Source organism: Diabrotica undecimpunctata, chromosome 6 (genome assembly GCF_040954645.1).
Source record: "Diabrotica undecimpunctata isolate CICGRU chromosome 6, icDiaUnde3, whole genome shotgun sequence".
NCBI classification, from domain to species: Eukaryota; Metazoa; Arthropoda; class Insecta; order Coleoptera; family Chrysomelidae; genus Diabrotica; species Diabrotica undecimpunctata.
The window spans coordinates 9,148,255-9,161,099 of NC_092808.1; the positions used below are offsets into that span (position 1 = coordinate 9,148,255).

General features: G+C 34.3%; 1 protein-coding gene across 5 annotated transcripts in view; it reads right to left on the reverse strand.

The window, feature by feature from the left end:
* Window positions 1-6,113, reverse strand: part of nahoda (DOMON-like domain-containing protein nahoda) — a 144,993-nt gene extending 138,880 nt beyond the window's left edge. For all 5 annotated transcript variants that reach the window (XM_072534172.1, XM_072534170.1, XM_072534169.1 and 2 more), the window contains exon 1: window positions 5,864-6,113. In XM_072534172.1, coding sequence (XP_072390273.1) covers window positions 5,864-6,032 — 169 coding nt within the window. In that variant the 5' untranslated portion in view covers window positions 6,033-6,113. The remainder of the gene's footprint in view (window positions 1-5,863) is intronic.
* Window positions 6,114-12,845: the final 6,732 nt, after the last annotated feature.

Here is a 12,845-nt window from a genome sequence, read left to right on the forward strand (position 1 = left end):
AACGCTAAGCCCTTTTCTTGTCCACCACTTTACTCAAAAACCATATTAGATAATTAAAATATTTTTTACAAATATTTTGGTACAAAAATTCACTTCCGGTTTTGAGATGACCGGAAGTTAAAATTTACTTTAAGTTTTAGACCCCACAATGTATATATGGATCGAAAGGTCTCGTCGAGACGAATCTAAATATGTACTTCCGGTTGCGATCCGACACCGGAAGTGACCCGAAACGCGCATAAAACGTCAAGATAGGGCAAATCTGACACCGGATTCGTGATCAGCATGCAAAATTAACTGCTAAATGATATCCATGTCGACATTTGATGAACTAAAAATTGCATTCCGGTTTTGAGGTCGACTTCCATAATCACTTTTTTTTTACTTGCATTATTATTGATGAATGTTATGTATATTCTTGCTTATATTGTTTGTATTGATCTCTTAATTTTTCTCGCAAAATAAAAATTTCATTTAAAAAACTCGATGTCGAGTTGGTCCGCTAGTATTTACTTTTATTTACATAAATCATCATAAGTGTGTATAGTATGTACATAATATGTGTATATAATATGTACTAGGTACGTACCTTCAATATGTACTAGGTACGTACCTTCAGTACGTACTAGGTATGTACCATCAATTGGAAAATGTACGTCTTATGTACGTATTAAGTACGTACTTCGTACAGCAAAGTACGTACATTGTACATACTTTATGTCCCATCAGTACGTACTTGGTTTGTCTTATGTACGTACTTGTGCTTACTGGGTTGGGAGATAGTACGGGATGTCGGTGTTCATACTGTAATGAAACTCCGAGTAATATCCACTTCTTCTGAAAAGATAGATAGAAATAGAACCCCGCTTCTGTCAACAAATCCTACTCTCACGTCCACGAAGGCTTTTGCTGTGTAACAATAAACTACTACAAGAAAGACAAATAATTCTACAATAGCTGAAACGAAGATTTTCATGATTTGTATCAAGATCCTGACTTTGATCCAGATTATGGATTTGGTTTTAAACACAAGTTGGCTAGGTTATTTCCTAAAAACATTTTTTCTGATGAAGAAAACGAAGATGAACAACTGTTAACATTACCTCATGTAACAAATTTCTTTACTCCTGTCGATAAAGACGAGAAAGAGGAACAAGCTCCTGCTCCTTCAAATCAATCTTTTTGTGTAGTCCATGAAAAACATTCCCAATCTCCTTTTTGAATCATTTGATTTTACTGAGTCTTTAAGTGTCAATGTTGACAATAATTCGAGTAAGCCAATCGACTTTTACTTTTTTACTTCTCGAGTTTTCCAGTTTTTCCTCGAGTTTGTGAGGTCAAACAATTTCCAAAGAATCGAACCTCTACGCTACCCAGAAGAATTCGCAACTTTTTATGGATATGGAAGAACTCGACACTTTCTTGGGAATACTTATAGTTATGGGGTTCCTCAGCCTTCCAACAATAAGGTCATAGTGGTCCAGCAATAAAAACAACAATGAGCAACATTAAAGAATTGTGTGTACATTAAAATGGTTCCTGGAAGTCTTGAGATTTTTGCATCTAAACAATAATGAAAATATGCCCCAACCGAAAATTAAAGTATTTGATAGGCACTACAAACTTAGATCACTCATAAACCACCTTTCAGAAACCTTTCAAAATACTTTTACATCATATAGACACCTATCTAGTTACGAAAGCAAGTGTGCTTTTAAAGCTTAAAAGAGGCTTTAAAATTTAAAATTTCGGCATTGTTATGTGCCAAAACAAGATACCTTCTAAATTTTTAAATGTATCAAGCAAAATCCACTGAATTAACGTCCAATATGTTAGCTGAACGTGTTGTTTTAGAACTTATGTCAAAATTTTAAAATCGTGGTTATTGCGTATAATTTGATAATTTTTTCACCACAGTAGGACTGGTGCAGAAACTACTGGAAAAGAAAACTTTTGCTTGTGGGACTGTAGGGCAAACAAGAAAATATTTTCCAAAACAAATGTGTTGATAAAGAGCTTTCCCAAATATCTGTGTATAAGTGGAAAGATAGAGGCGTAAAATATGTTGTCAGCAATCTACATAATTTTCAAGAGAAAACTCAGGTTTTGAGGACTAACAAAATCAGAAATAGAGATCAAGTACCATATCCTCAGGCAACAGCCGATTATAACAAATACATGGGTGGAGTAGATCTATACGATCAATATCATGCTACTCCATCGCATGGAAGTCAAGACGTTGGTGGATAAAAATATTTTACTACCTTTTAGACTCAGTAATAGTAAACAGCTATGAGACTCTGAAAAAAAAAATAACTCAAGTGCTAAGCCTATGACTGCATTACAGTTCCGCAGTGAACTAGCTGATAATTTGATTAGCACTTTTACTTTCAGAAAAAAGTCTGGACCTCCATCAAACTCAACTTTGACTGCAGGTTCACACTTACCCACCAAAGGAACTTACAAGCGATGTGCCCTTTGTGCTTCATATAAAAAGAAACAAACGCGCAGCAATTTGATTTTTCATGATAACAGGATCATAGCGACAATGCGCTGTCCTGAGTTTTGCAATCGGTTAGGAAACCATGTTGGGGTTCTATTACCCAGGACCTCCACATGAAGAGCATTTGGCTGATAGTTGTGCCCCTATCGCGCATCAGAGTGCTATATGGGGGAAAGGGATGGTCTGGAGGATTGGAGCACGGTGGGGTGACTCCTGTTTTTTACTCGAGTTAACACACCTCGCTCCAATGAATTGTTACACCCGAACGTAATTCTTAGGGGTGAACGTTTCTCACAGGCTGATTTTAATCAAATTGCTTGCTTGCTTGAATTTGATTTGTCAAGTTTGTAACGTTGCTCTAACCAAAGACTGCTTTGTACCCTACCATAGTAGATAGAGAGTTCTTAGAGAATAAATTTAAAATATTCCTGTATTTAGTTTTTTTTTATTTCAAAATAAAGTATTTTTTATAAATTTTTAAAAGTGTTTTTATCGGTCGTTATATATACCATTGCCCAGTAAGTATTAGTTGTTTGTCAAAATGCACACTGGTAGCTATATCTACCACCCTTTATAGCGCTTCTGACAAAGAAAATCTTTTTTAAACATTTTTTGTCTTGGTAATGATGCATAATGAATTACTTTTACTATTCAAAAGTATATTTTTACAAAAAAAATATTCTGCCCGTTAAAGGGTTAAGTATATATGGCGGATTTATTAGTTTTGAGTATATATTTTGATTTATTAGTTTTGAGTATATATATACAAACCCGACGGATGAAAAGCGTGAACAATACAATAGAGAGAGAGCCTTAGCCAGAAGAACAGTAAGGAGAAAAAAGAGACAACATTTACAACAACAAATTGAAAAAGTAGAACGTGAACACAGAAGCAAGCAAAATAAAAAATTCTACAAAGAAGTAAGACAACATAAGAAAGGTGCATATATAAGAACACCGAACTTTGTGAGAGATAAAAATGAGCAAATGATTACAGCTGAAAATAAAATAATCGAAAGATGGGCTGAATACTTTGAAAGTCTTCTAAATGTCCAGGTAGACGCGGATGGAAATAAAGCAAATTGTGAGTACCAAACGGCCGAGATAAAAGTACCCCCGCCAAGCCTGGAAGAAATTATCACGGCGATAGAAACCCTAAAAAATGACAAATCCCCGGGACTAGACAATATTGATGCAGAACTGATTAAAAAAGGAGGGCATGAACTTAGAACTAAAATACACCAATTAATGAAAGAAGCCTGGGAACAAGAAATAATGCCAAAAGAATGAAGTGGCTGTATTATCGTGCCAATACATAAAAAAGGCAGAAAGGATACATGTGGCAACTACAGGGGAATCTCACTAATCGGTACTACATATAAGATATTAGCTTCAGTTGTACTAAAACGATTACTGCCATATACAGAGGAAATTATTGGCGATTACCAATGCGGCTTTAGACCTGGAAGATCAACAATCGACCAAATATTTACTATCAGACAAATGCTAGAAAAGTATTGGGAATATAATAAAGAAGTACACCAGATCTTCATAGATTTCAAACAAGCATATGATTCCATAGATCGCTTAAAACTGTGGAGTGCAATGATGGAGTTAGGAGTACCAACGAAGCTGACCATGATTGCGCGAATGTGTGTCAACAATTCATTTGCACAAATTAGAATAGGAGGCAAAACTTCAAAGGCTTTCGGCATAAGCACCGGACTCAGGCAGGGAGACCCGCTGTCCCCATTACTATTTAACCTAGCATTGGAATATGCAATGCGAAAAATCTATACCAGAGTCAAACCAGACATAACTGCCAGAGGAGCAAAGATTATTCTCGCATTTGCAGATGATGTAGATGCAGTAGCACAGACAACACTGGAAGTTAAGGATATAGTATCGAACTTTGAAGAAGCAACACTAAGCGTAGGCCTGAAAATAAACGAAGAAAAACCTAAATACATGGTCGTATCAAAAAAGGAACGACAGCGAATAAGACAAAACATTACCATAAACGATCATAATTTTGAGGTGGTCAAAGAATTCAAATACCTAGGAGCAACAATTACCAGTGAAAACACAGGAGAACGGGAGGTTGAAATACGAATACTGGCGGGGAATAAATCATTCTTTGCCATTCAACATCTAATAAGGTCAAAGCTTCTCTCAAGGCGTGCCAAAATCCAAATGTACAAAACCATAATACGACCAGCAGTGACATATGGAAGTGAAACATGGACATTGATAAAGAAAGAAATCAATAAGCTATTAGTATGGGAACGCAAAATCCTGCGAATTATATATGGTCCTTGCAGGGACAGCGTGACAAATGAATGGAGGAGCAGATACAACAATGCAATAGAGACTCTCTTAGGGAAAGGAAACATCGTAAGATACATAAAAGCCAATAGATTAAGATGGGCAGGACACGTGGTACGGAGTGATGACGACAGACTGATTAGCAATGTGTTTTGGGAAAGACCAGATGGTAGAAGATCGACAGGAAGGCCTAGAAAAAGGTGGAAAGACGCAGTCAGGGAAGACCTGGAGAAGATGGAAGTAAGGCCATGGGAAATAATAGCACAGGATCGGAATCAATGGAAGGCAATAGTAAACGCGGCAAAAACTCACGAAGAGTTGTAAAAGCCAATGATGATGATGAGTATATATTTTGAGTATTTATCAAATTTATTTAAAGTTTTAGAAACTTCTTGCTTGAATATACATATGTAAACTAGAATTTATAATATGAAACAATATGCCCAATTTTATATACATATTTACGTATCTCATGGATTTTATCTAGCAAATTATTTGACTTTAGTTTAAAATTAATTTTTATTGATTATATTTAATGGTCTTGAGATTTTGCACAAATAAAAGTTGTTGCGTTCATAGTTATATAATAAATCTAATTGTTGTTCTATCTTGTTGAATGTTAACTTTAATCTTAGATATTTACATCAAATTTAAATATATTTCCTGTTTTTGAAATCTGCTACAATGCTATGTCTCTTTGGTACGTTGTTGTTTAACTTTTTCTAACAAATCTTTTCTGGATTGGGAAGCTATTTGTCTGTATCATTTTTTATAAACTTTGCAGGTTTTTTGTTCATTCTTTCGTTGTTGTAATGTGTCTCATATCATTTTTTTGCATGAAAATTTTTGTTCTTGCTACTTTGTTTTCATATAAAATATTGACTTTAGCGCATAAAATACCAAAAATGGTAATGATTCTGAGTGAAATCATCAGCTTTATAATAGTACTTAATTATTTATAATAATTAAAATAGAAGTTGTTTATAAAATTATTCCGAAATGTCATAGGTATGTCTAGAGGGAAGGTTCTCTTACCTTTTGGCATTCCGCATGGCGGTTTCGTGCGCGAACTATCCAAGAAATCCAAATCGTACTTTCTAGCTGGCGGAAATGTCAATGCGACGTGTCCTTGCACGTAAACGGTCCAAAAACATAGCACTTGCACTAAACAAAAAACCCCCACGGGTCGCGAGATCGGTCCCATATTGCTATCGCACGCAACGCACTAGCACTATACACCCTGTATATACATACCACAGCCTCGAAGAAGGTGTTCACCGCTGCATAGTACTTCAAGAACTACCGATCTAAAGCGGCGTACCAATTTTCTCTCTCTTTTCTACAGAGCCGTCTTAAGCAGGTGCAATCATTTATTTTGCAGGTTCTTAATGTAAAGTAGTACTGATAAATATTTTCAAAGAGTAAGGGTTCGTGGGATAAATAGGTCCGGCACTATTTTATATAAAGAGCATCAATGCTTAGCATACGCTGATGGTGTGGTTCTCATTGCAAGAAATAGAAAAGAACTAGCAAGTAAAGCAAAAAGACTGGATCGGGAAAGCTCTAAAATGAAACAGAGGCTCCTTTAAATTGGAGGTGGAAGATGGATCAGTTGTAGAATTCAAGAAGGTGGATGAATAGATGTACTTAAGTACTCTTATTGATCAGACATGTAAGGAAGAAACAAAATAATTAAGGCCAAAGATATATCTCGTAATACAAAAATTAGAGTATACAAAACTATAATTAGACCCTTAATGTTATACGCTGCCGAGACATGGACTATGAACAAAACCATACAGAACAGATTGGAAGCATGGGAAAGAAAGATACTTCACAGAATGTTTGGTGGAAAAGCAGTACAGGAAGAATGGAGAAGATAAACTAATGCAGAAATATACCAATTGCATACTAACTCTACAATAACAAAAGTGGTGAAAAAACGTAGCATACATACACGTACGTACATAACTGAATAAATAGCTAACATCCTGAGTCCTTCATATCAATCTTCCAAAGATTTCATCAACCAACAGATTCAATATGTCCTGGCAATCCAATGGAACAATACCTGTTTTTCTAAAACCACTTTTAATGTTGTCACTACAACTTTCACTCAGCTTGTCAACAAGTTTTTTCAACATTGGTGGAAAATGGATCTTACTTAGCGAGCCCTGGTTACCTTGATTTCTCCACTTTCGAAGCAGCGACCTCCACTTACATTTTAAAGGCCTAAAAAAGGCCATATCTAGAGGTTGGGCCAGATGAGTTGAGTGTTTGAGAAGCATAGTAAATATGATTTCGTTATCTCCACATGATGTTAAAACAGCTTCGGAAAAATGGCTTGAGAGATTGTCTCCTATGAGAACTCTCGGTTGCGGCTGTTTCTGCAAGAATGGTAATGCTACAGTAAAATACCAGTCCTCAAAATGGATTTGGTCAAACCAGCCACTTTTTGTACACCCATAACGCGTGCCCTTAGGACCTCCCAAACGCCATGAATCATACAAATTTTCGGCTTTGTATACTACGTAAATTGGTAACAATTTACCGTCACCACTGCAAGAAAACATCAAACTCGTTGCAGATTTTGCAAAGTCGTTTACTTTTTCCGGATGCTTTTGACCCCTTCTACAAATAATTTTTTTGTTGCCTGGATCGTCGGTCAGATTTGTCTCATCGCAGTTAACGACGCTCTCTAAGAGTTTCTTTAAGATTTTTAAAATACTAATCGTACATTCCATGTCGCAATTATACGTATTCTTATTTTTAGTTTTGCTATTTATGTTCAAACTCATTTTCTTGTTCATCGCTAGGGTCCGTCAGTATAATGGGTCGTCTTTTCCTTTTTCCACTACTGTATGCTGTTTTCTGGGTCGATATTTCTAGAATTCTGGCCCATTCCCATTTTATGCCATCCGCAGTTAGTTTTTTGTACCCTATCTTGACGTTTTTACCTTCAGCTCTTAATTCCTTGCCTTTATTTACAATTTCCTGCCTCAGGCGTGGATGAAAATCATAGTTAATTTTAATATTCCCTGAATTAGTAGTAAAGAAGTAAAGAAGAAGTAAACATACATCTTCCCTGTTTAAAATGGGGATAAGTTTGTCCGACTATTTAGAACCAGCCAACTCACGAGTAAAACCCCGCACTCGCTTACATTTTTTTGCGCAGGGCAAAAAACCACCGATCCTTACTTTAAAGACTACCATGTTCATGTAGGTTAGTGTATGTTTGCCCGTATTCCGCCACTATGAAGAACATTCTTTGGGATACGCTATAAATAATAATACAATAAATGTAAAAGTTCTAAAGAACGGCTCTGTATTGCTCTCTCTCTCCATTTGTAGCACCGAGTAGTTGGCTCTGCTGCGATAGTCGCGAGAGTTAAGAATACCATCTACGACGTAGGCAGAGGTGAGCTGGGTACGTTGGAATTTTACCTTGAGGTTCTCGTTTTGTAAGGTGCAAGTTTATTAGCTACAAATTGAAAGAATTTTAAAATTATTGCTATTAGCTTGATACCTTCTCAGGAGAAGAGGATTTCTGAAGATGGGGCTATAAATAATTCATAGATTATCAACAGTTTAATGAGAATTTATTGTTATTCGTTTAAGAAGTACCTAAATATCAAAAACAACATGCTAGTAATGTGTAATTTTGTCTTTAAGCCACTTTAAATATAAAACTTAAATAATTTATTGTTTCTGTTAAACGTACATTAAAACAAAAACATGTATGTCATAGGATAATGTCCTTGAACGTATACAAGATCACCAAACGAATCATTAAAAGTAAGTCTTCTTAACCCTTATCCTGACAACACATTTTACTTACGTAACCGGGCAACTCGGGTCCGTTGGGCCCACCACTGTTCTTGAATGTACTATTCATATTTATCCTACAGTCGGTTCACAATTTGTTGATAGCTCACTAAAAGTTTAACCCTAATTAGAAAACTGAAATACAGAGAGGATAGGTAATACGATATAATAGTAAAAACCAACCTAAAACTGACGGTTTAAGACGTTTTCGACTAACCCACCTTATATCTGAAGGAATACAATACCTTATAATCCTATTACGGGGGTATTTTGAATGGTTAGAGATGAACGACCAGTGTCGTAGAGTATATGATTGAAACATTTATTTGAACTAAATAAATATATTTTTTAAATTGTACTTATGTAAATTGTATTTTTTAATAAAACTTATTTATTTTATTCAAAAATAAAAAGTTTCTTACCATTTTTAAAAGATACATTTATTTAATTAAGGAAAAAGGCGCCAAATGTCGCCTGGCAAAATTTCTAATGTGTTTTAAATGTATCCATTATTTTCGAATCCGGAGAAAACTAATAAATATTTTTGAAAAATTTAAACGCAGAATGAAAGATTACATTATTACTCAGGGCAGAAAGTCCCTGAAAACTTCTACAATGTTTATTTTAATATGTTATGTAACAGGGGTGAAAATAAAAGAGAAAATATAGTATAATTTTTAATTGAAAATATTGCATGCAAAAGAAACTTTTTATTTATTCTAAAAAATATTTCATTCTGCCTTTAAATTTTTCAAAAATGCTTTTTAGTTTTCTCAGGATTTGAAAAAAAAATGGATACATTTAAAACACATTGAACATTTTGACAGGTGACATTTTGCGCCTTTCCCCTTTAATACCTTACGATTACAACTACTATTACTTACCTTATATAATTACGATTAGAAAACTATTCAAATTCAAAATAAATAGGATCAACTTCGGAATCCGAGTCGTCTTGAGGGTTAATAATTAGGTTAATAATCTCTACGGTCGCATCAATTATGTTATCAAGATCCCACATTTTTTGTTCTTCTTCTATTACATGTCTTACTGCATCTTTCCAGTTTTGTTTTGTAATATGTTATAAAGACTCGTATAACAATTCACGTACAGCTTATATTTTATATGACGTATTTTTTCTAGCCACATAACTTTTTATTTGTGCCCAAATGAGTTCAATTGGATTTATTTCGCAGTGGTAGGGTGGAAGTCTAAAGACTGTGATGTTTCGCCTTTCCGCCATTTTGTCAACTACGTATTTCTTGAACTTAGATTTGTGTTGCCGGGCAATTTTTAAAAGTTCTGCTTTTACCATTCCATCTTCGTAAGGCAGATACTTATTCCGCAGCCAGTCACGAATATCCTGTTTCTTCCACGCATTCGTTAGAAGTCTTTCTACTAGTCGTGAATGATAAGGTGCATTATCTAATACTATAATTGAATTTGGTGGTATGTGTTCAATCATTTGCTCAAAATACTCTTCGAAAACATCAGCTGTCATCTCCTCGTGATAGTCTTTTCTGCTTTTGGAATGAAATTCCAACAAACCGTGCTTAACAAATCCTTTTTCACTGCCAATGTGAGAAATTATTAATCTACTGCCTTTACCAGAAGGTGGGAAGATACCAGTAGACCAACCTTCCATAAAGGCTTGCCTGGAGCTTAATATATTTTTATCTGACCAAATTTTTTTTAGAGTATAACCTGAGTTTACCCACGTTTCATCCTGGTAAAAGATGGGCCTTTCTTCAGCCCGGAATTTTCGTATGAATCTTAGATAATTTCTTCTCCATCATCTTCTCCTCCCGGTCAATCAAAAGTAATTTTCGGTCTGATTTCTCCCACCGGAAATTTAATTCTTTTAAAACTTGCCACAATTTAGTTCGTCCGATATGAGGCAAATCCGGGTCGTCTCTAACTTCTTGTAAAATTTTGTTTAGGTTTGGTATTTCTTTTTTGAAAAAAAAAAAATCCATGAATTTTCCTTCAAATACCATTTTTGGCAAATTCATCAATTTCAATAGGCTTTTTCCCTCTCTTTAGTTTAGATGTTGGCACAACTTTCGACTATGTTGCGAACAGTGTTTGTGGGATTCTGAGAAACCAGAGCATCGTGAACATTCAGGACAATAGTCTTCTCTCTTGGTGAATAGACAGACTTACTGACTGTACGCAACAGTACCGGTGTAAAACTTGATGATGAAGCCATCACAAACAATCCAACAAAACGAGCACGAGCGAAAGGTACGTATATGTTCGTAGGTACATGGAATAAAAAATCACTCACGCACTGCATATAATTCGCAAAAGAAATATTCGAGACGCTAATTACTGCCGTAGACGCGGAAACACCGACGAGCCGTAAATTACATGCGATCAAAAACGTACTAAACAAAAAAATTGTTTTCGTTCGTAATAACTTCACCCTTTCAAGTTAAGTTTCGAATATAATTATATTATTAAAAATCTGGGGAATTCCATCTTAATTATCTTGCAACGAATAGTACCTTCGGATATGAATTCCAGGTTTTCTAGTAAAGTGATTAAACGCGAAGATTAGTATTGAAATATCCAAAGAGATAAGATATTCTTATTTACAAAATTGTTAATGGTTAAATTCTTATTAATAATTTTTATTAATACATATAATATAATAACCAACATTAGTCGTGAAAGTTTTAATTGTTTTTTTGCTAAATATATTAGTATTGAAATATTATCAATATTATATATAACAGTATTAAAACATTATATTATTATTTAATGAATAAACACCTTAGGAACGCCTATGATTTATGACCGTTTTATGAGTTTGAGGCATATTTCGTGCTCTCAACAATTTGTGAACGAAGAATATATTTCTAATATTATTTTTTGATTTTTTATTAAAGTTAAATTTAAATTGTCTAGATTAAAAAAAAAGGTACTACTATAGTATGCGGTCTACCTCGAGGGTGCGATCTACCTGAAGGATTTGCACAAAATAATGAAATGCAAGAAAACTTTTATAGAAAAAATATTTATTCACAAGTAATAAACATTTGGAGACAAATAAAGACTTATTTAATAAATAAATAAAAACTTTTCTAAATCCTCTTTGATGTCTTCTTTGATATGTTTGTTAATCAGTGTAGTAGTGTCTGGGGGCTCAGGAGACTGAGGGGTTGGGTTTGCTTCCCTAGATGATTGGACACTACGATTGTTATCAACCTTCATTAAATGGAGAGAGTACTCGAAGAAGAACTCGTATTTTTTAAGTACTGAGCACTCATCAATATGCTCACGCATCTATAAATTGAAAGTCGAATACTAGAAGAGTGTTCGTACAAAAATTATTAAAAAATGAATAAAAAATAAAAAAACGGCCGTAGTTATCTAAAAGTGATTTTTTCATCCATAGCATATAAGCTCGTAAGAGATAAACGTTGAAGTTGCCACCGCCTAAGGCTTGATTTCAATAAAAGAAACCTTTAGTTAACCATCTCCTTCATGGGCGTAAATTATAATTACATGAAGATAAATGTTACGCGAAATAAATGGAATGATAACAGAGTTTATTCCACTAAATAATTGCTAGAAGTATATTTTAACAAACTTCCTTATTAGATACGAGGTTTGTACTGAAAATACTAGCACAAAAGAAACCATAGTTTTTATTGGAATGACTACAAGTATAACTTTGTAAAAGAGTAAGTTAATAAAAGGAAAAAAACACTATTATTAAGTCAATAACATATCGAAGATAAATAATTTATGTTTTTAAATAGTATACATATAAAATTAGAGTTTCTTTTTCCTGGATTTTTCTTCATGATTTACTGGGATCACCAACACGAGAATTTTACTGCCATCATTACATGTGGTTGTCTTTTGAAAGACCAATCACATGCTATGAATTTTCTGGCGGATATTCGTAAGTTAAAGTTGATTTCATGTAATCGAATCAACTATCTTACAATAAAGTCGTCCCAAGAAAACAACTCAAAAGTATTGGCAATATTATTTTAAAATTATCTACTTTAAAATGTATAATAGGTATAGGTCTGAGTTGTAAAGATGAATGGGTCAGATAAAATTGATTTCTAACGATTGCCACTTCGGAAATCGAAGCGTCAAATATACTTAATTTTAAAGTAAAGTTGTGGCTTATTCCCAACTTCAACAAACATAGTAAATTGCATTAAGATGCCAC